Source organism: Castanea sativa, chromosome 2, assembly GCF_040712315.1.
Source record: "Castanea sativa cultivar Marrone di Chiusa Pesio chromosome 2, ASM4071231v1".
NCBI lineage: Eukaryota > Viridiplantae > Streptophyta > Magnoliopsida > Fagales > Fagaceae > Castanea > Castanea sativa.
The window spans coordinates 37615142-37637391 of NC_134014.1; the positions used below are offsets into that span (position 1 = coordinate 37615142).

General features: G+C 37.1%; 4 protein-coding genes across 7 annotated transcripts; 3 read left to right on the forward strand and 1 right to left on the reverse strand.

The window, feature by feature from the left end:
* Window positions 1-4019: 4019 nt before the first annotated feature.
* On the forward strand, window positions 4020-8129 carry LOC142623561 (elongator complex protein 4). Of its 4 annotated transcripts, none has more exons than XM_075796994.1 (9): window positions 4020-4157; window positions 4574-4726; window positions 4870-5102; window positions 5195-5270; window positions 5594-5750; window positions 6530-6608; window positions 6905-7070; window positions 7154-7245; window positions 7627-8129. In XM_075796994.1, exons 2-9 carry the CDS (start codon window positions 4597-4599, stop codon window positions 7792-7794), a joined length of 1101 nt encoding a protein of 366 aa, XP_075653109.1. In that variant the 5' UTR covers window positions 4020-4157; window positions 4574-4596; the 3' UTR covers window positions 7795-8129. The 4 variants fall into 4 exon arrangements, with proteins under 4 accessions (XP_075653109.1, XP_075653111.1, XP_075653112.1 ...); XM_075796996.1 differs by having other exon boundaries at window positions 6911-7070; XM_075796997.1 differs by having other exon boundaries at window positions 4115-4218; window positions 6911-7070.
* Window positions 8130-9069: 940 nt separating this feature from the next.
* LOC142626083 (putative mannitol dehydrogenase) lies at window positions 9070-11492 on the reverse strand. The gene is made up of 4 exons (XM_075799859.1): window positions 11401-11492; window positions 9775-10288; window positions 9527-9680; window positions 9070-9312 (listed from the first exon to the last, which is right to left on the reverse strand). The coding sequence occupies exons 1-4, from the start codon at window positions 11445-11447 to the stop codon at window positions 9107-9109; spliced, it is 921 nt and encodes a 306-aa protein (XP_075655974.1). The 5' UTR covers window positions 11448-11492; the 3' UTR covers window positions 9070-9106.
* Window positions 11493-16696: 5204 nt separating this feature from the next.
* LOC142625292 (uncharacterized) lies at window positions 16697-17950 on the forward strand. Its single transcript, XM_075798975.1, has 2 exons — window positions 16697-17035; window positions 17210-17950. The coding sequence occupies exons 1-2, from the start codon at window positions 16697-16699 to the stop codon at window positions 17948-17950; spliced, it is 1080 nt and encodes a 359-aa protein (XP_075655090.1).
* A 2835-nt stretch (window positions 17951-20785) lies between these two features.
* Window positions 20786-21205, forward strand: LOC142625293 (uncharacterized). Its single transcript, XM_075798976.1, has one exon. The coding sequence runs from the start codon at window positions 20786-20788 to the stop codon at window positions 21203-21205; it is 420 nt and encodes a 139-aa protein (XP_075655091.1).
* The last annotated feature ends 1045 nt before the right edge of the window (window positions 21206-22250 follow it).

A 22250-nucleotide genomic window follows, 5' to 3' on the forward strand; every position in this document is an offset into this window, starting at 1 on the left:
CCAACTCAATAGTCTTATGGTTTGGTTGTGGGTCTGAAAACTCCCCACTCGATTTGATCAGGTCGATTGTTGGTTGGGCACAAACCCAACCTGTGGATAGCCTTAGGGATAACCACTGAACATTACCTTTTGCTTATTCCTAACAATCTGTTATATCATCATTTGTCTTTTTTTTTTCTTTTGTTCATAGACTTTCTCTTATTATATTGGTTTTGTGACAAGGTTATTGTATTTCTAAGTTGCCCTTCTTGTTATTTTATTGAGAGGATACATTTTCGGTTTAAATCTCCCACCTCTCAATATTAAATTATCAATAAATATTGAGGTATCATAATCAGTTTTTGTAAATTCAATTGATAAAATCTTATGTTTCTATTAAAAAAATAAAAGCATTAAGCTTGTTAATGGGCGGTTACCCCTAAAATTTAGGGGAAAAATTGTAGTATACATATGTTTTAACTTTTTAAAAACTGTGTAGGTTCAAAAATTTGAGTTGGCCCCTAACCCTATGTTCCTTTTTCTTTTTTTATATATAGTTTCAATAATCTTTGTAATACATGATATTAATCCCCTCCCATGAAAAGAATGATTAGGGTTCTAATCTTGTCATTGGAAAGATGCATGCATATATAAAATAGGAAAATTTTCACTTTAAACCTATGCTTTAGGGTGGTTACAAATTAAACCTTCATCACTCAAAATAAGACATTTAAAAAAAAAGAAGATTGTTTGATTACCCGCTTCAAGCCACATACCAATTGCCATTGTTGAATGAAAAATTTGTCTTGAAAGAAAGTATCCATCGATATTTCTAAAAAAATCTGTTTTCTTGTTGCACTCCATGGTTCGACTAACCTCCCCCTTCAGGCAATTCACCATTGTCCGTATGTTTGCCCTCTTTAGGTTGCATGCTATCATCATCTCACCAGACATTGCCATTGGGAATTTTTTTTAAGGGGCGTTAAATTTGATTTAGGTTTGGATATACATTGGATTGATTTTGACTTAGGTTTTTGGATTATATTTAGTTTTGTTTTGGATATTTTTGTTAGATTTGGTTTTGCTTTAGGTAATGGGTTAGATTGGTTTTAGGATAAAAGGAAAATGATTTGGTGATGGATTGTATTTGTAAATAAGACTCAATTTTGGGGATGGACCTTTTTGGACTTCAGTTCAATGAAAGGCATTGAAACAAATGGTTCTTATATCATTAAAAACGAGGCGATTTTTGGATTAGAGTTCGTTGGTCAAGATAAAAGGTAGGGCCTTTGTGTGATAATACGTATTTTTCATTAAAAATTGATAGACCAAAAATGTATCTACCCCTTGTGATGAATTAATTGATTAATTACTCAAGTTTATTAATTAATCAAATTAACATGTAAAACGCGTGGCAACACAAACAAATCACCAACTAAAAATAAAGTGTAGCGGAAAATAAAGTTGACACGGTGATTTGTTTACGAATGGGAAAAACCTTCAAGGCAAAAACTCCATTGAGTGATTTTAAGGTCACCACTCCCGAGAATCCACTATTATCAAAACAAGTAGTTACAAGTAAAGGAATCTCAGTACCTTATACTAACCTACAGTTGAGCCGGTACAGTTGAGCCGGTACTCCAATACACAATTGGACTTATTTTGTAGTCATAATCTCTCCTTGTATTGCACGGCTCCCAGTATGTGACTAACTAATAGATGCGCAGATCCCAGTACACGACTTTATCACCAACTTAAGAAGGATGTTGGCTGCAAAGTTCTTCAGTGTATCACACGATGAAGATCATGAAGTTGCTTGGTCACAAAACCCTACGGTGTATAAACACAACAGCTTCTTCAAGATGAACTAGGACAAATTAGGTTTCCGGTCACCTTTTGCTTGAACAACACTTTGCTCTATGCTCGCGCAATCCTAGACGACCCTTAAAATAATTTTTATATGTGTTTAGGGTTGTGAGAAAAGAAAGCCCAAAATACATTCACGAATTGGATGAAAATCAGAATTGAAAATCTGTTTTTCATAAACCTCGACAGATACCTTGTTTATCAAGTAGCTGTAGAGTCTCGAGCTGAAACAGCTTTTTAAACCTCGATAGATACTAGCTGTCGAGATAGCTGTCGAGTTTTAATGAACAACACTTCTTCACTTGATTCTTTAATAGACTTGCATGGCTTTAACACTTGAACTTAAAACCTTATTTTTTGAAGCATTAAACACATCATAAATATACCCAAATACAAGTAAAGTGCGTTTTGTCAAAGGATTAACTAATTACATAAAATGTTGACATATGTTCCTAACATGAATCACATATGTCCTAACAAAAATAATAGGTCGCAAGTTGGGGTCCAGGAATCAACCTTTTAAAAAGGGGGAAAAATCGAGAATTAGGAATATGATTATCTACCAATCACCTCTTCTAGTACCTATAAAAATTAGAGGTTTATGCAATAAGTACAACTTTTATAGTTTAATGATCATGATTGGAAAAAGAGGTTAAGACTTCCTAAATTCAATTTTTTGAGTTCTTTACTATACTAACTACACCTTTTGGCTTTAGTGACAAACTGACAATGGTTTTGTTGGTTGTTCCTTATTCTGATTTAGAAGAGTAGTTCTAGAACCACAAATTATTCTACAACTTTTTTGCAATAACTTTGATGTGGTAGATTGTGAGTGGTTAGCTATCACTTACACATGAACTCACCATTTTTTCTTTACCAATTACACTCTGCCATGTTACAGTTATGGCAAGAAGTTAGGAAAAATTATGTGGTCCTAATCCTTTCCGATTTAGAAAGATTTAAAGTGCTCTCTAGAAAGTCTTGAACCGACTTTATCGTTAATTAATTAATTGTTTTTTTACAATGGCTGTGTTGATTGTTCTATATAGATATCGTTTTTTTCAATATTAAGAGTTTTGAAAGAGTGTAGACTATTTTCATGTACGTACCTAGCTAGCACTAGTTTTAAAATTTTACAATTTTGCTTTGAACATATCTTTTTTCACAGCTTGTTGAAGTGAAACATTGTGAGCATGAATAATTACTTTCACATGGTAGCACCATTAATATTTATTTTATTTCCATCACTCATAACTTGCCACTTCAACAAGAGTGAAAAAATTGTGTTATTAAATTTATTCCTTTTCAATGACGAAATGGATTCTACCGACTCTCTTTCTTGATTGATTGGGACAAAATTTATTATTTATAGTTTTTTATATACTACTATTTAAGGGACTTCCAAGTTATTTAAGTTATGGACTCTAAGGCGTGGACCCTAAATAAAACTCAAAAATTGTAGGTAAATTAAATAAAAAAAAATTCCGTCATGTTTCTCCATATCCCATAAAATTAGGCACCACCTCTCCTTACACTCTCTATTATTATTATTATTATTATTATTATTATTATTATTATTTTGGAGATTATATCAACTTGGGTTTATTTATGATAGAGTTGAACGCATGCCAAAAAAGAGAGATTTTATAAGTAACCTAAAATTTAAAATTTTAAAACTTAATAAATTTATTTAGATAAGTGAAAAAGGGTAGTGAATAATTGGATATTCTGTTAACTATGTGGGATAATCTTATTAAAAAAAAACAAATAAAAATAAAAACTACATGGAAATATGGGATAAGAATATATAATGTAGTTTTTTTTTTTAATAATATAGGAACCTGGTTTTTGGGGGGGGGGGGGGGAAGGGTTAGAAATTTGAAATGAATGTTATTTTAATTTAAAAAAAAAAATAGAAGAGTGTTTGAGCAGGAGTGCGGGTGCATGCATAGAAACTAGTTTTTTTTTTTTTTTTTTTTCTTATATAAAAATTTTATTTATAATAGTCTTTTCACTTAAGAGACGCACAATCCTTGTAAAAAAAATGTTTAATCTGTTATTTTTTGAAATTTAATGGTTTAATTTACTAATTTTTAAAAATTGAAGGTTTAAATAAGTATTGGGCCTAAAAAAAGTAAAAATTTCCCAAAAAATTAGTACTAAGCAAACTGGGTGGGCGAAAACCCGTTCTTATTTGAGTGGGCTTGTGCTATCATTTCAGGCCTGATGTGCACAATCATTGGCCAGGCGTTGCAGGAAGCCGCGAACCACCTCTGAAATGGGAGTCTACAGCCTCCACGCTATCAACTAAGGCAAGTAATGGACTCCATTGAAGTTTTTGTCTTTTCTTCTCAGTAGCCAAACCAGAGCATGGTATTGATTGTGTTCTGGGTCTGTCTCTTTTCGTTTCCAGAATTTGTTTCATGGTTAAACTGAAAATATTGCACACCATCTGTTCGATGAAAAGCGTGAACGAGTTCTATGTTATTCTATTGCTTATTGTAGATTTTTTCACCCCATTGTATACAATACCCAGATAGTTAAACAGGATTCTTGCTTTGAACTGATGTTATATGGATTAAATTCTATGTCGTAAGGCCACCCAATAAAGCTAATGCAGTGATGAGTACTATACTGAAATTATAGCTTAGCTAATAAATTTTGTTTTCTTACGAGCATTGATATTGATTTAATCCTATATTGATAATGAATAATCAAATTATTGTAGAGCCTGTTAACAATAACATAGTCATGGCTACGAGCAAGCCTTGGACAAGCAGCTTCTCTCGCAACCTTGCAACTGTACCATCTAGTACTCCGGGGCTCAAGTATGGTCCCAACGGCACCATCTTTATTTCATCCGGAATTCCAGACCTTGACAGTAATTCTCTACATTTACCACTTTCTTTGGATTAGTTATAGACTGAAATTCGTCAAAAAAGCAATGAAATCATTATTGTTTAACAATTTATGTGTGTAGTCTGAATTGGTGGAGGTTTTTGATTGGTTGTTTTTGATTTGTAGAGATTTTAGGCGGTGGGTTTCCTTTAGGAAGCCTTGTCATGGTGATGGAGGATGCAGAAGCTCCTCATCACATGCTTTTGTTGAGGAATTTTATGTCACAAGGACTTGTTCACAAGCAACCCCTTCTCTATGCCAGTCCATCAAAGGACCCAAAAGGATTTCTGGGTACTCTGCCTACTCCAGGGGCATCCAAAGATGATAAATCTCGTGATCGTGATCGTGATCCTGAAAACGTGCCTTGCTTCCTCCATTTCCTTTTACTTTCTGTGATTTTTTATTTGGATGAAGTTTAAGAATTTTAATACTTTGTTTGTTTAAATTACAGGAGAATGGTTTGAGGATTGCTTGGCAATATAAGAAATACTTTGGTGAAAATCAGCATCATTTTGATAGTAACAGAGGTAAGCTTGTCTAGAACAATGCTCTCATTCTTTTTTATTTATACTTTATGCTGATGATGCTTATGTTTTAAATGTCTCAATATATAGTTTTTAAGTGGCATAGTTTGTGAAATATAGTCCTAAACATAAAAAATATAGTTCGCCAAAAGAAAACTAATATTTATATTGGTGATAAGGACCTTGGAAGTGAAGCAGTCTATACAATTTACATTTTTTATAATGAATAGTGTACATTATTATTGTATATATAGTACAACTGCACTAGTTTACAAGCTTGTCGGTATGCAATCATGGGGAGAGCTCATTATATTATAGTCATGCAGATGTTAAGCATGAGTACTGCCATGACTTTGACTTGCGGAAGCCCTTAGAAAAGCATTTTATAAGCGGCCAGCATATTGATTGTGTCAGCATTCTAGATTCTCCAAATCTTGCTGCTCTTCGTGACCGTTGTGCTCCATTTTTGGCTCAATTTCCCAGGTATTATCATACCTTTATTACCAGAATTCTACTAATGCAAGATGTCAATTTTGCTTTGTGAAAAAAATTGTAAAACTGGTTTGGCTTTGAAGATAGCTTCTTTTGTTTATTTGACTAGAATTTTGTCTCCTTTGAGCGGGGAAGATCCTAGCTACCTGTGGGTAGATTCTGACTGGATACCAGTAAACAAAAGTTTGTCAATAGAAATTTTTGCACTATATCCAATTAGACTAGACTTTTAGGAAACATTGTTGCTGCAATGGTAGGCTTGTAGCCAGCTATAAATTCCTGGCCATCTTAATGTTCTCCTTCTGTCTATCTTCATAGAATGAAGAAGAGGAAATTGTTGCAGAAGCCAGAATGCAGATACTGGCATGAGTTTTTTAATTGACATAGATGTCTTTGTAGATTACACGCTTAGAACTTGTTTCAGTGTTATAACCCACTTCTATAGCATGCTGGGAGACATACTTGAGATTACTTAAGAGATTGTATACAAAAAGTTGTTCTTTCAACTATATTTATAGCTCCTGTGACGCCAAAACTCATTTGAGCTTGCTGCCAAATTTGACTTATGTTTTTTAATCTTGTTTCTTTTACTACTCGTTAAATTGATCTCTGTTGGTGGGTCTCAAATTCAATTTCTCTGACAAGAGTACTTGGCTTGTTGTAAAAATAATCCATCACTTGATGGTATTTCTAGTGGCTCCTACCTATTTTTGTTGTACTCTAAAATTTTCAATTCTGACATATAATTCTACCTTTTCATGGCATCCCAGAAATGATAGCAGCATTTCTTCTGCTGGTCGAATTTCTATCCAGTCATTTTGTGCTCCACAATGCAAATATTCCAACATGGTTAGTGCACTTAAAATTTTCTTTTAAGCTCCTATCTGCAGTAAATCTTTAGAAGTGGCTCTTGTTTCATTTGCTTCATATTTCTGTTGGATTGCTACAACTTATACACTTTCCTATTCAGAGAAATCTTCTTTAATTCATAGCTGAGCTTGATAAATGCATTTTGTTATATTCTTGACAATAATGGTCATTTTGAGTCTAATTTTTTCTACCTATTTTATTTTGGAATTTTAAGGCTACCAAACAGTATTAGTGTGTGTGTGTGTGTGTGTGTGTATTTCATCAACATGTAATAGTTGCAGGAATGGGATATGCTTTCCTTTATTAGATCTCTGAGGAGCATGATCCGGTCTTCCAATGCAGTTGCTGTTGTGACATTTCCTCCTTCCCTTCTTTCACCATCCTTCTCTAGACGATGGCAGCATATGGCGGACACGTTACTGTCCGTCAGAGCAATCCCAGGTTTAGTACTTTTCATAACTTCTTTTATGCTGTTATCTTTTGTTACATATCAAGGATAATTTTCAAGAAGGTGTTTGTTTCAGATGAGGACAAGGAAATGGCAAAACTTCTCACTGGTTACCAGGACATGGTTGGGCTTCTAAATGTGCACAAGGTAGCACGCATTAATACACAGGTACCACCAAGTCATGCTTGTTCCTGATCCTTATATACTAATAGGTAGCAGTGCTTGCAGTATACTAGTTTTCCTATTTATGCAGTTCACCTACAAACATGCACATGCATGCAAGTTTGTGCATGCAAAGACATACACCCACCTGCCTACCAATTTATCCATTTATATTTGGCTGCTACAGTTTTTTTTTTTCTTTTTCCTTAAATTGATTTGGTTCTCATTCACACACAAAGAACACAGAATCCTGCATTCCTTTGTGTTCTGCTTGTTGAGCTTTGGTATGGTGTGCAATTTTAGCAGTCAATTGCATTAGCCCTATGATATTTTTCTTGCTTAACTCATCACTGATTTTGTTTGTTATGTTTTATCAAATTCATTCAGGTTCCTGTTATTCTTGATGCCACAACATTCTCAATAAAGTTGCAAAAGCGGAGGTTTCTAGTTTTAGAAAGTCTAAATCAAGCGCCTATTGACAGTTCAAGTGGGACTTCATATGGCACATCTGCTAGTTGTTCTGGGTCTTCAAAGTCTGGGGCGCTTGATTTCTAGTTCCTTACTTAATCTCACTTGTCCCTATCACAAACAAGTTACTTTGAGAATGATCAACACTTTCCAGAAAAGGTGCTGCTTTTTGCCATTAGGTTTTCTGATCTTCAATTGACCTTAGAAATACTATCATCTGAATAGGTCATAATGTATACTTGGTAACAGAAGAATTGCAAGTAGTGACCTTTTCTTTTTATCTTTTTTGGGAATATTTTTTGTGAAATTTTCCATTATGGTGGTTTATAATGTTTAGGCAGTTTGCTAGACAGTTGAAGCAGAGAGGTGTAATTTCTTATTTCTTACATAATAGAGTTTGAGAGAGAGAACTTGAGCGTGCAGATATTCCTTATGATTGCTGAACTGTGGAACTTCCCTGAATAATGTGTGCTTATTGTATATAAAAACCTCATACAGTGTTACTAACAGTTTTAGGCAATATTTGAGACTGCTTCATACCAGTTTTTGAATAAAAAAATTGAGAGTCAGGCATTTTAATTGAAGCAAATTGACGTGGAAACTGTTAATGCATTGAACAAGCTGCCCAGATATGCGGGTCATTTAAACTGTAGAGCTGTTTGATGGCAAGTGCATATCACTCTTTGAGTAGATTTTTTTTTTTTTTTAAGGTGCGCTAAACTGATCTTTTGTCGATTACTGTCTCTTTACTTGCACAACCAGCCTTCTGTTGTTATACAATTTGCTTTAAGCATCTCTCCGATCCACCACCAATTGCTTGTTGAAACCGTTTGCTTTAGCAATTGAAAGCAAATGTCTATGGTCTCTCTTCAGTGGAAATGTCCCACCACTTTGACCATAGAGTCATTAATAAAAAGTATATTAAGCAACTCCCTTCTCTAGCATAAAAAAACAATGATGTCTTTGCCATATAAAATTTCAAGACGTAGCTTAGAATTAACGTGATGTCCAGATATCTCACACCATACCCCTACCTTAGCTATGACATAGCATAGAAAATTGATGAGATGAAATGAACTAAACCAAAATTATTAGACGACTTGGCTCAATTGCTGGAGTCCTTTTCAAATGACATCACAAATCTGAAACAGGGGAAGAGATTACAAGGACTTAGAACTCACTGAATGATTAAAAATTAAAATCCAAAACCAAAAAATTATTGCATCTTCTGTTTTTCCAACAAAAGCAGCCTATTATTTCTTTTCCATCATAATATTTGGAAGACTTGTTCAAAAAACAGAACTAGAAGATAAACAAAATTCCAGATATAAGATGATTTTTATCAACTGAATACATATCCTAGTCTGGTCAGCAACTCTTGTTCAAAAGGCAGCAAAATTCAAGCGTTCGACTTCAATGTATTTGCGATGTCAATGACGAATCGATATCTGACATCTGCTTTCTGGAGGCGTTCCATGGCAGTGTTCACATAATCAATTGGAATAACCTCAATGTCAGCCTTTATGTTGTGTTTGGCTGCAAAATCAATCATTTCTTGTGTTTCCTTCATGCCTCCAATGCAACTACCACCCAGTAACTTCCTTGCTGTCATTCCATAATATTTATTAATACACAATTCATCAGTGGAAATGCATAGGAAGCAATCAGGCTTGTCAACACAAGGGTACATAAAAATAATACACACAGAGTCTTATATAGTTATATAATTAGTTAATTACTAAGTCAAATTAACATAACAAGCAAGTTCTTATCCCTTTTCAAATCAAATGTAACAATTGTTAGATATAATATGCTTTACCCATGATTAATGGAAAAACTGGTAACTCAAGCGGTTTCTCTGGCGCACCAACCATAACGAGCTTTCCTTGTGTTTTCAATAAACCAATTAGAGGTAAGAGAGGGTGCTGAGCAGAGACTGTATCAATAATACCATCCATTGTGCCCTGGGCTGCCTATATATATAGTATATCAAATTAGAAACATAATTACATATTGTACACATATGGTAACTCACATTGATAATGCAACATGTTAACAAGTCAGTACCTGCATCTGATCTTGTTCTTTACTAACTAAAAATGAGTCAGCACCAAGATGTTCCATAGCTTCTTTCTTCTTACCAGGTGAAGTACTGATCACTGTCACCTTAACCCCCATAGCTTTGGCAAACTTCACAGCAACATGGCCTAGACCACCAAGGCCAACCACACCCACATGCATACCAGGTTTGTCAAGTCCATAAAATCTCAAGGGACTGTACACTGTGATCCCAGCACAAAGGAGAGGGGCACTAGAATCTAGAGGAAGGTTTTCTGGAATACGGACCACAAAGTGCTCATCCGAAACCATGGTGTCGGAGTATCCTCCATAGGTGGTGGTTCCATCATAATACTTAGCACCATAGGTGAGAATCGCTTTGGGGCAGTAGTTTTCAAGGTGGTTGGTGCAGCTATCGCAAGAAAGACATGCTCCAACCATGCAGCCAACGCCAACCTTGTCTCCAACTTTGAACTTTTGTACTTTACTGCCCACCTCTGTCACTACACCCACAATCTCATGCCTGCATTATCCAGTTCAGTTCACATGATTTCAATATGGGATACTAAAAAGACTAGAAAGTAAAATCCATTCGCTAGTTTAATGATAATTTATTAACATGTAATGGACAAATAGCATGTAAATTTTGGCAAAGTGTTGAATTGAATTATTTACAAAGTAAACCCTCAAACTTTGATTTGTTTTTGTCTGTCCCTAGAGTTTTAATTTTTCAATTTTTAGTCTTTTAACTTACGCATTCGTTTTCAATGAATAGACTATAGTCCTCCTCCCATCTCTCTATCCAAATGTTTTGTTAAACTCCATTTATTTTCAAAGAGAATGTCTCATATACACAAAAATTTTGACACTTAAATTAAATTAGAGTAAAATAACTATTTCATATTATATATATATATATATATATATATATATATATATATATATATATATATATATATATAACTCTAAGAAACGTTACACCACCCAATAACTTAATATTGAATATATATTTTGAAAATTCAACCATTGAATTACATGTTCTATATGTTCTTAACATGCAAACCAATTTTCATTTAAATTAGATGTAATTTGTCATTCGATCCATAAACTCATCTTTTATGCATTATTTTAAACTATAAAAATTTAAATTTAAATTTAAACAATTGATTAATGATATGGTTATTAATCTTTGATCACCTTGAAATTTTACAAGTTTGAAGAATATATGAAAATAATGTCATCTAACGGTGGATTTGTCAAAATTCACATACAATTAAAAAATATTGAGTGGTGTAACATTACTTAGAGTTACATCAGGTGTAGTTTGAACCTCTCTCTCTCTCTCTCTCTCTCTCTATATATATATATATATATATATATATTGGTGCCCTAGAGAATTTATATGATTTGTTGAACAATATCTTTTAGGTTACTCAATCCATGGATATAGACAAAAAGGAGCACATCCTTTTCCAAAATAAACAAAAAGTACCACTATATTATAATACTATGGAATTTTGAATATTACAATATATAAAATATTATTCCAATTTAAGTGAAATATTTAAGACAACACAATTCTTTATGAAAAGACAAAGATATAGTGATAGAAGTAGGAAACATTAATTAACATACCCAGGGATAAGTGGGTAGGTGGTCGTGCCCCATTCGTTCAAGATCATGTGAAGGTCCGAGTGGCATATTCCACAGTAAAGAACTTTGAACTTTACATCCTTCTCTCCTGTTGCCCTGCAAACATACCAGTAACCATTTAGTTTAGCAGAAGCCATCAATTCAGAAAAAAAGGGGGGAAACGATGGATCATTGTCAATACTAATTGACCATTCACCACGTACACCATGATTAATTGATCAAATAAATGTATTCTTATTTGGCTAAATGGCCTTTGTAATGCCAAGAGCCCGTGCCTTCATTTTTCCTTTTTCTAATTATCGAATTATATAAAAAAGAAAAATCAAAAGTTTTATAACATATTTGACACTATTTTGTATTTACAAGAGAGTCATCTGAAGTAAGATCCTCCTTCCTCAATTATCTAATTATTAAAAAAAAAAAAATCTCATTAATATCACAATGCAACTGCCTAATAAAAATGAAATGAAAATAATAAGAAAAAAATGCAAGCCGCTTCACTATCGTCTTTCATCCAAAAAATGAAAAAATGCAAGCCTTTTCAAAGTGCATAACAAAATGATCCAATTACATTTTAAATAAAAATATTTAGTATAATTGAATGATCCAATTTCATTTTTATTGGCCTTTCACCCCATAGTATAAGAGGAAATCAAAATTATTAGAGCACTTGTATAATAGAAAAAGTGTCACATTTTAGCCGATTGGGCTCAAAATTCATCCACATATATCGGTCTATGCAAAGTTGTGTAAAAATACATAGTTGTTACAATAACCATGTAAATTTACACTGATACAATTCATTTTGCATCAAATTTTTTTATTCTTTCTTTATGTATCTAGAGGATGAAGGAAGAGAGTGAATGATAGTTGTTGTGTGTGAAGAAAGGGAAATAATTAAAAAAAAATAAAGAAAAATTGATATTTTAATGAAATATAGTGTAAAAGAGATAATCTGATATGTCAGTCTATGCAAAATTATGTAAAAATACATGGTTGCTACAATAATTGCGTAAATTTACAATGACATTATTCATTTTGTATTTAATTTTTTATTATTTCTTTATGTATCCAAATAATGAAGGAAGGGAGTGAATAATTATTGTTGCGTGTGAAGAAAGAAAAACAATTAAAAAAAGAAAAAGAAAAAGTGATAATTTAATGAAATATAGTGTAAAATAGAAAATTTGATGTAGGATGTTTTGAAAAGTGAGTATGTAAAATAGAAAAGTAGGTTCTTATACTAAAATTCGACATAAAATTTTACATGAGCTGATGCAAATGCTCTTATAAGCATAACAAAATGATCTAATTTCTTAGGATAATCAAGATTTTAGATTAAAACAAAAAAAGAAAGTCAAACAAGACTGGAGGAAGAGGGAGAGAGAGGGAGGACCTTCTTGAGAAATTGAAGGGAGAGAGGGCCCCAGAGGTATCTCTGGCTGCCCAGCCTAAGGCTTTGTTGGGGTGCTCAACCTCGGGTGATTTCGCCATTGAATTTTCTCTAGAAAGCAGCAATGAAGAAACAATTGTAATGTTTTAGTAATGCAATGCCTATAGGCCAGTAAATGACTAATAAATAAAGTGTGTGTGATTATAGGTAGAAATGTATCTATATATGGGAATACATTTATAAAATTCAAACTTTCTTGCTGACTTTTCCACTCTTTCTGAACCAGTAGTTTGTTAAGGTTTCTTAGTTCTTACATGCTACACTTTCGGTCTTCTCATTCCACTTTCTTCTTTTAGACATTCCAAAATTTTCTTGGTTCACCTCCGCATATGGAAAAGGTCAAGGTCCATATGTTTCTTGTTGTGGTGCCAAAAAGTGCCTTTTTTTTGTTTTGTTTTTTTTCCTTTCCTATTTGAGTTTTTTGCTGTTTATGGATCAATTTATTATGGTCGATTCACCTTTTTTTTTTTGCTTACCCAAAAAAGGTCCGGCTTATGTTACCATAAACTCACCGAAATACTTGTGTTTGGCTTTCCCAAGTTAGCGGTTTTTTTTAAAAATTATTATTTTAATGTGAGTTCCAGTTATCGCAATTGGTAAAATCTATAAAAAAAATTATTATTTTAATAATCAAACACTAATTTAAATTTAAAAACATTTGTTTCATGATAAATCTCTTACCATTAGAATAAGGGTCTGCTTGGTTGGAGGAGTGGAAAAGTGGGAGTATATAAAAGATTTAGTTTTCCCTCATGTGTGTTTGGTTGGAGGGGTGGAACAGTGGAAAGGTAAAAACTTTTTTGTTTGGTTGGAGAGAAAAAGGGGTGGATGGAAAATGTAGTTTATATAAATTGACTATTATGTCTTTGTTATATAATATATAAGAAATAGTGGGAAAGTGAGAGGAGTAGGTAAGTGCAATAAAGTGAGGGTAGTTGTGTAAATTACATCATTCAACATTTTTTCCTCCCCATTTTCCTCCCAAATTAGGAGGATAAAAAAATGTGGGCCTGGAGGGATTATTTTCCTCCCCATTTTCTGTCTCTCTTGTTTTCTTTCTTGAACCAAATGGTGAAAAATGCTATTTTCCACCCTATTTTCTACCCTCCATGTTTTCACCCCAACCAAACATACACTAAAAGACTTTTTTTTAAAAAAAAATTTATAAAAGACATTAATAATTGAACTAATTGGCTATGATCTTGTTTTGGTTTTGAAGAAATCAACTGAGTTATAGCACTATAGCTCATAGCCCTACCCTTTTGAATAGGTACTACAGCAAGCTCGAGATTGACTTATGGGTTTCATGGCAGACTCCTTTGGTTGATATGTTTAAGATCAACTTTGATGGAGCCATTTTAAGGAAGAAGATTGAGTTGGTATTGGGGTTATTGTTTGGGAATACCTGAAAATTTTTACGTTAAGAGTTGTGTGGCATCATTAGTTAATATGAACTAGTCGCAGATTCGCGCGTTGTGCGTGATAATTTTTTAAATAAAATACTATTTTAGTCCCTAGACTTTGTAAATAGTTTTTTTTTTCCTTTTAAATAGTTTTATCATATTTTTCATAATCTTGTCTATTACCATTATCATATATTTATTGGTTGATGATTTGCATAACATAGACATTAAATAAGAGATAGAACTATTCATTAAATTTTTTTAAGTCATGGTGTAGGAAGATTATGATTATATATATATATATATATATATACATATTATTTTCCTAGTTAGAGTTTGATTATTTTTAAATTTAAATTTCGTATTATTATATTTAATTGTTGATTATTGATTTAATTAAGAGAATGTAATGGTTGATTTTATTGCACTTTAAAGTTTTCAATGTCCTCTGTATAGCCATTTTTGTTTTATTTCTTACTCTTCTGGACCACATTTTTTATTTTCTAAATAATGGTTATTAATTGACGTTTGATTTTTTTTTTCTTCCTTCATTTATTCTTTATTACTTTATATGTTCTTGCCTAGTTGTACATTTTATGGCTATCAATAAGAAATAGATATCATAGGTGGCTTAAGTAGTTATAGATGTAGTTACGTTAGTGGTATGTCAAAAGTTTTTTTTTCTTCTTCTGAATTTCAAGGAAATATGAAGCCATTTCTCTAGTTTGGTCTCAATCAATTAAGATATCTATAAATATTAACGGAGGAAATAATGAGCCTTAAATTTTTTTAATGTATTAAGTGGTTAGGTTAGTGGTATGTCAAAGGTTTTATAAATTTTTTTAAAAAATAATTCCAAAGAAATGTAAAAGATCCTTGTACGGCACGTTACCTCTCTATAAGCCTAATACTCACAAAGCCTATCACAACGATGCTACGAGCACAGGGCCCAAAACTAGCTGGACCTCAAATCCTAAAGTACCAAGCGCGAATCCATGCTCTATCGGGCCATGAACATGTTCCGGGAAACCCTCATTCCCCCACTAAAAGCCGGGAAGCACTATGAAGCCAGTTACAACATGAACCGTGAAGATGAATGTCCTACTTGATCGGGAAATGTAATTTCCGGAGGAGATGGTTCCTAGTGCGCTCGGTGAAGCCTAGGGAGTATCGTTGCCGAGCAGTCCATCTAGCGGTAGAACCAGTTCCAATGCCACTCTCGCCACCTTTCATTCCCAACTAATCACCCACTTAAGGGTGATTGCATTAGACCCCTTCTCCCACTCACTATGAAAACAATCACGACCTCTCCACTAGCCTTGGGCTATAAATAAGAGATGAGAATTTAAGAGTGGGGGTTGGCAATTTTAGAGAAAGAATATTGAGGAAAGAGGGTGATCATTCTGGAGAAAATAGAGAGAATAATTTTGAGAACATAGGGAACAAGGGTATTTGGGTTGCTAAACATAGGACCACTCGTTGTAGGAAATCCAAAAGTCCACAAAGTAAATAAATTGTGAGCCCAAATAGAGTTTAAGCCCAATAACCATAATTGGCGTCGTCTGTGGGGATCTCCTATGTATCTGTGGTTCTATTGAGGCGCGCACAAAATAATGTCTAGAAGTAGTCTAGGAAGTTATGTTGAAAGTGGCTCTGGAGGGTCATCGCGGGGGTCCATATGGCGAGAAAGGAGGCAGAAAAGGCAAGAGGATAGGCGGCATGAGGAAGCGGAGGAGTCTGGGCTCGGAGAGGGATCGTTTCAAACTCTCCGGACAATATCTGACGCTTCAGGTCGCAACTGCCTCGACAGAAGGGACCAGGAGCTTGAACGGAGGGATTAGGAACTCGAACGCTTGCGTAGGGCGGTGAGGGATTTGGAGTTGCAAGCAAGGGACAGACGTAGGAGAAGGGACCGTGACGAACGAAGAGAAAGGTCGGCAAGTGTAGGGAACCACAGTGCGGCAGGGTCCTATCAATCTGGGTCTCATCGGCACCGTGATCGTTTGCGGGAGTATACAAACCGCGATTCAACTTCCCCAAATGAGGGACGACCTTGAAATGTGGCCATGGACACAATGAGCCGGGCATTATGCCAAGCTCCCCGATCGCCATTCTCGAGAGATATTGAAAGCGCACCGATGCCGAGCAGATTCACACGGCCGCTGTCAATTCCTACACTAGAAGGACAGACCCGGTAGAACATGTAAGCCACTACATTCAAATGATGTCTTTACATGCTCATAATGACGTACTGATGTGTAAGGTCTTCCCTTCGAGCCTTGGCCTCACCACTTTGAGGTGGTTCAATGGATTAAGGAAAGGCTCGATCCACAGTTTTTCAGAGTTAATCCAGGAATTTGGTGTACGATTTATGACTTGCAGCTGAGTTCCGCAACTCGTGGACGCGTTACTATCGATGAAAATGGGGGCTGGGGAGACCCTTCACAACTACGCTAACCGATACTGGGAGTTGTATAACGAGATCGGCGGGGGCAATGAAAAGATTGCGGTGAGCACTTTTCGAATGGGGTTGCCTGATGAATCCAGACTGAGGGAATCATTGACGAGAAGGCCTCCCGAGGATATGAGGCAATTGATGAGGCGTATCGAGGAGTATGACAATCGGTTACAAAACAAGGGGAAGGCCCCGGTCATAAATTATCCTAGGAATATCGGTTTCCAACCCAGACCCTGGAAGGATTTGAGGATTCAAGAGTCAGGGCCGGGAATGGGAGAAGTGAATGTAGCTTATAAGGAACCAGTACACAGGATTGTCGATCGAATAAAAAACGAGCCGTACTTTAAGTGGCCGAACAAGATGGCGGGTGACCCATTAAAAAGAAATCAGAATCTGTAATGTACGTACCACAAAGATAAAGGGCACACCACCGATCAATGCCGGGTATTGAAAGACTATCTCAAACAGTTGGTGCAGGCGGGGCATCTGAAAGAGTTTGTGGAAGTTACAAGGAATCAAGAGGCTGGGCAGGTGGATCGGTTGCACGGGAATTCTCTTCCACCCCTGTTGGGAGTAATAGAAGTCATCCATGTAGTTCCAAAAAGCGTTTCAGCGTCTAGGACAAAGGGGATAATGGCCGTGGTACTAGCGAGAAGTTGTGCAGGCGAGCATTCACCTAGGAAGAAGTTAAGGTACGTTAAACAACCCATTGCTTTTGATGATGATGATGATATGGAGGGCACCATTCAACCGCACGACGATGCTTTGGTAGTTACGGTCCGTATAAAAGGTTTCGCAGTAAAAAGGATAATGATAGATCAGGGGAGCGGTGCAGATGTAATGTACCCTGACTTGTACAGGGGGCTCGGACTGAAGAAAGAAGACTTATCCAAGTATGATACACCATTAATGGGGTTTGACGGCCATATGGTAATTTCGGAAGGGCAGATTTCACTCCCCGTTAGTATGGAGGGTAAAGAGGTAATTGTAACGTTCATTGTGGTCACTTCTTTCTCACCGTACACTGCAATCCTTAGAAGACCATGGATTCATGACATGGGGGCCGTACCTTTCACCTTGCATGTAAAGGTTAACTTCCGCACCGAGGATGGAATCACAATGGTAAAGGGCAATCAACAGGTAGCCAGACAATGCTTAGTGGCTGCAGCCAGCCGAGAAACCGGGCAAAGGAAGCCCATCGAGAAAACCCCCTTATAGCAATTACAGCAACCCCAAGAGAAAGTAGGGGCCAGCTGAGCTGAGGACCTGGTGAGAGTGAAGATTCTGCCGGATTGTGGAAAGAATTTTTTGATAAGGGCGAACTTGAAGGATGAAGGGAAGGTGGAGTTGTTGCCTTTTTCTTGTACAAAACGTGGACGTATTCGCTTGGAGTCCGTACGAGGTGCCCGGGGTTGACCCCGAATTTATAGTTCACAAGCTTAATATGGATCCCTTCTACCCTCCTAAGAAACAGAGGCTAAGGAGATTGGCTAAAGAGCATGTCGAAGCCATCAAACAAGAGGTTAGGAAGTTAAAGGAAGCAGGGGCCATAAAAGAAATGTTATTTCCAGAATGGCTCGCAAACATTATGGTAGTAAGGAAGAAGAACGGTAAGTGGAGGGTCTGTGTTGACTTTACTGATTTAAACCGAGCATGCCTAAAGGATCCGTTCCTGATGCCAAAGATTGATCAATTGGTAGAAGCAATGTACAGGCACCCGAGGATGAGCTTTTTGGATGCTTTCTAGGGTTGTCACCAGATTGCCCTAGTTGCCGAGGATCAGGAAAAGACTGCATTCATAACGCCTGATGCTAATTATCATTACATCGTCATGCCGTTTAGATTGAAAAATGCAGGAGCCATTTATCAACGAATGATGACGAGGATGTTTAGGGATAAGATTGGGTGTACAGTTGAGATATACATTGATGACATGGTGATAAAAAGAAAGAAGGAAGGGCAACATATTGACGGCCTTAAAGAAGTGTTTGAAATACTCTGGCGACACTAGTTGCGTCTCAATGTTGATAAGTGCGCTTTTAGGGTAGGGGCTGGCAAGTTCCTGGGCTATTTAATCACCAAACGGGGAATCAAAGTTAACCCCGATCAAATTGAAGCCATGAAACGACTAAAATCGTCGAGCATTCTGAAAGAGGTTCAAAAATTGACCGGTATGTTGGCTGCTCTTAACTGATTTATTTCTAAGTTCGCAGATCGGTGCTGTCCATTTTATTAGCTTTTGAAGAAGTGGAAGGGGTTCCAGTGAGACGAAGAATGTGATAAAGCCTTCCAAGACCTAAAGGATTATCTCGGACAGGTGCCAACGTTGACTGCCCCGGAGTCAGAGAAGATTTGTATATGTACCTCTCGGTATCCGAGCATGCAGCCAGGGCAGTGCTATTGAAGGATAATGGTGTACAACTACCAATTTACTACATAAGTAAGATATTTGTTGATGCCGAGACTAGGTATTTGCCATTGGAGAAATTGGTGTTGGCACTCGTGCACTCCATTCGAAAATTGTCCCATTACTGTCAGGCTCACGCCGTCCATGTTCTGACTGAGTATCCTCTGTAATCATTGTTGAGGAGATCTGACTTTACAGAAAGGATAGCTAAATGGGGGACTCGACTGGGTTCTTTTGACATTAGATACAGGTCAAGGAACTCGGTGAAGGGCCAAGTACTTGCAGACTTTATTGCTAAGTCTTCACCGAAGAGTACGGAGATAGTTTGCCCAGTGGGGGTCAAGCCATGGAAGGTATTTGTGAACGGCACATCTAATGCAGCAGGAGTGGGGGCTAGAATTGTGGCCATCACCCCACAAGGAATAAAGCTGGAACACTCATTCAAATTAGGCTTTAGAGCCTCTAATAATGAGGCCAAGTACAAGGCTCTGTTGGCCGGACTGAGAGTTGTCTCGGATTTGGGAGCTAAGGAGGTGAAGGTTTACTCAGATTCCCGCCTAGTAGTTAATCAAGTACAGGGGAGCTTCGAGGCCAAAGATCCCCGGATGATTGAATATTTGCGGTTGGTAAAACGGACCATGGGCAACTTTTCAAGTGTCAGGGTGGAATAGGTGGCCAGGGGGCAGAATCGACACGCCGACTCCTAAGCGACGTTAGCATCATCGATAATCGACGAGGTGCCCCGATTGATTAGAGTGGAGTTAGTGGCTGAACTGAGTATTAATGCGAAGGCACCGGTTGCACAGGTCACCATAATCGGGAAGTGCTGGATGGACCCTATCATCTATTTTCTCGCGGAAGACTGAGCTCCAGAAGATGAAAAAGAGGTAGCCAGAGTACATCAGACCACTGCTCGGTATTGGTTATTTGCAGATCGAAAATTATATTGAAGGTCATTTGAAGGACCGTACCTACAGTGTCTGTGCCCTAGCCAAACTGGAGAGCTCCTAGCTGAGCTGCATGAAGGTGTGTGCGGTAGTCACGTGCGTGGATGGTCATTGGCTCACCGAGTGATGACTCAAGGGTTTTGGTGGCCGCAGATGCGAAAAGATGCCATCGAGTATGCGCGGAGGTGCAAGCAATGTCAAATACACGCCTCGATGATCCACCAGCCTGCCTGGAACTTAAACCCAATAAGTAGCCCGTGGCCATTCGCCCAGTGGGGGCTAGACATAGTCGAACCGTTTCCCCGGGTGACAGGCAATCGAAGATTTGTGTTGGTGGCGGTAGACTACTTCACGAAGTGGGTAGAGGCGGAGGCATAGGCAAACATCTGAGACGTATATGTCAAGAAGTTTGTATGGAGAAACATTATAACGCGGTTCGGAGTGCCAGAATCCCTTGTGTCAGATAATGGACTGCAGTTCGACAGCAAAGCCTTTCGCGAATTTTGTAACAGTCTCGGTATCAGGAACCGGTATTCTACCCCGGCATACCCACAAAGTAACAGCCAAGCTGAAGCCACTAATAAGGCCATCGTTGACGGATTGAAGAAAATGTTGGAGGGCGCTAAAGGTAAATGGGCCGAGGAGCTGCCAAGCATCCTATGGGCATACTGGACAACCCCGAGGTGATCCACAGGAGAGATGCCATTTTCTTTAATTTTCGGAGCAAAGGCTGTCATTCCAGCTGAGGTAAACCTGTACAGCGCTCAAGTCGCAAGATTTGCTCTAGCTGAGAATGAAAAGTTGATGTTTGGACAGCTAAATTTGTTGGAGGAGCACCGTGAAGCGGCGACCATTTGGCTAGCAGAGTATCAGCAAAAGCTCGCCCGAAGATACAACAGAAGCGTGAGGAGAAGGGAGTTTGCCACGGAAGATCTAGTGCTTCGTAAGGTTGTTGGGAATACACGAGACATTAATGCAGGTAAACTAGCCCCGTCCTGGGAAGGGTCCTATAGAGTGACCACCATTGCAGGTGCAGGGGTGTACTACTTAGAAGATTTGGAGGAGAAACTACTTCCTCGACCATGGAATGTTCACAACTTAAAGAAGTTTTATTACTGACCAGTTGTACACTAGGGTGCAAATTGAATGTAATTTTACATATTAATATGATGGTGTTTATTCATGCTGGTGCATTTAACTCCATTACTGTTAATTTATTATTGCTGGTCAACAAATACGGAGAGAATTGTGTAGGCCAAGGCAACTCGTTCTACGGTAGGGACAGATACCTGTTCTCAGTTCGATCTTATCACCGTCAAGTGGAAACTTTAAACTATAATTTTCTAAGGACAGAAACCTGTTCCTGGTTCAATCTTATCACCGAGCAGGTGGAAATCTTAAGCTATAATTTTCTAAGAACATAAACCTGTTCTCGGTTTGATCTTACCACCGAGCAGGTGGAAACCTTAACCTATAATTTTCTAAGGACAGAAACCGGTTCTCAATTCGATCTTATCACCGAGCAGGTGGAAACCTTAAGCTATAATTTTCTAAGGACAGAAACCTGTTCTCGGTTCGATCTTATCACCGAGCAGGTGGAAACCTTAAACTATAATTTTTTAAGGACAAAAACCTGTTCTCGGTTCGATCTTACCACCGAGCAAGTGAAAACCTTAAGCTATAATTTTCCATGGACAGAAACCAGTTCTTAGTTCGATCTTATCACCGAGCAGGTGGAAACCTTAAGCTATAATTTTCTAAGGACAGAAACCTGTCCTCGGTTCGATATCACCATCGAGCAGGTGGAAACCTTAAGCTATAATTTTCTAAGGACATAAATGTGTTCTCGGTTCGATCTTACCACCTAGTAGGTGGAAACCTTAAACTATAATTTTCTAAGGACAAAAACCTATTCTCGGTTCGATCTTATCACCGAGCAGGTGGAAACCATAGCCTATAATTTTCTAAGGAGAGAAACCTGTTCTCGGTTTGATCTTATCACCGAGTAGGTAGAAACCTTAAGTTATAATTTTCTAAGGACAGAAACCTGTTCTCGGTTCGATCTTATCACCGAGCAGGTGGAAACCTTAAGCTATAATTTTCTAAGGAAAGAAACTTGTTCTCGATTCAATCTTATCACCGAGCAGGTGGAAACCTTAAGCTA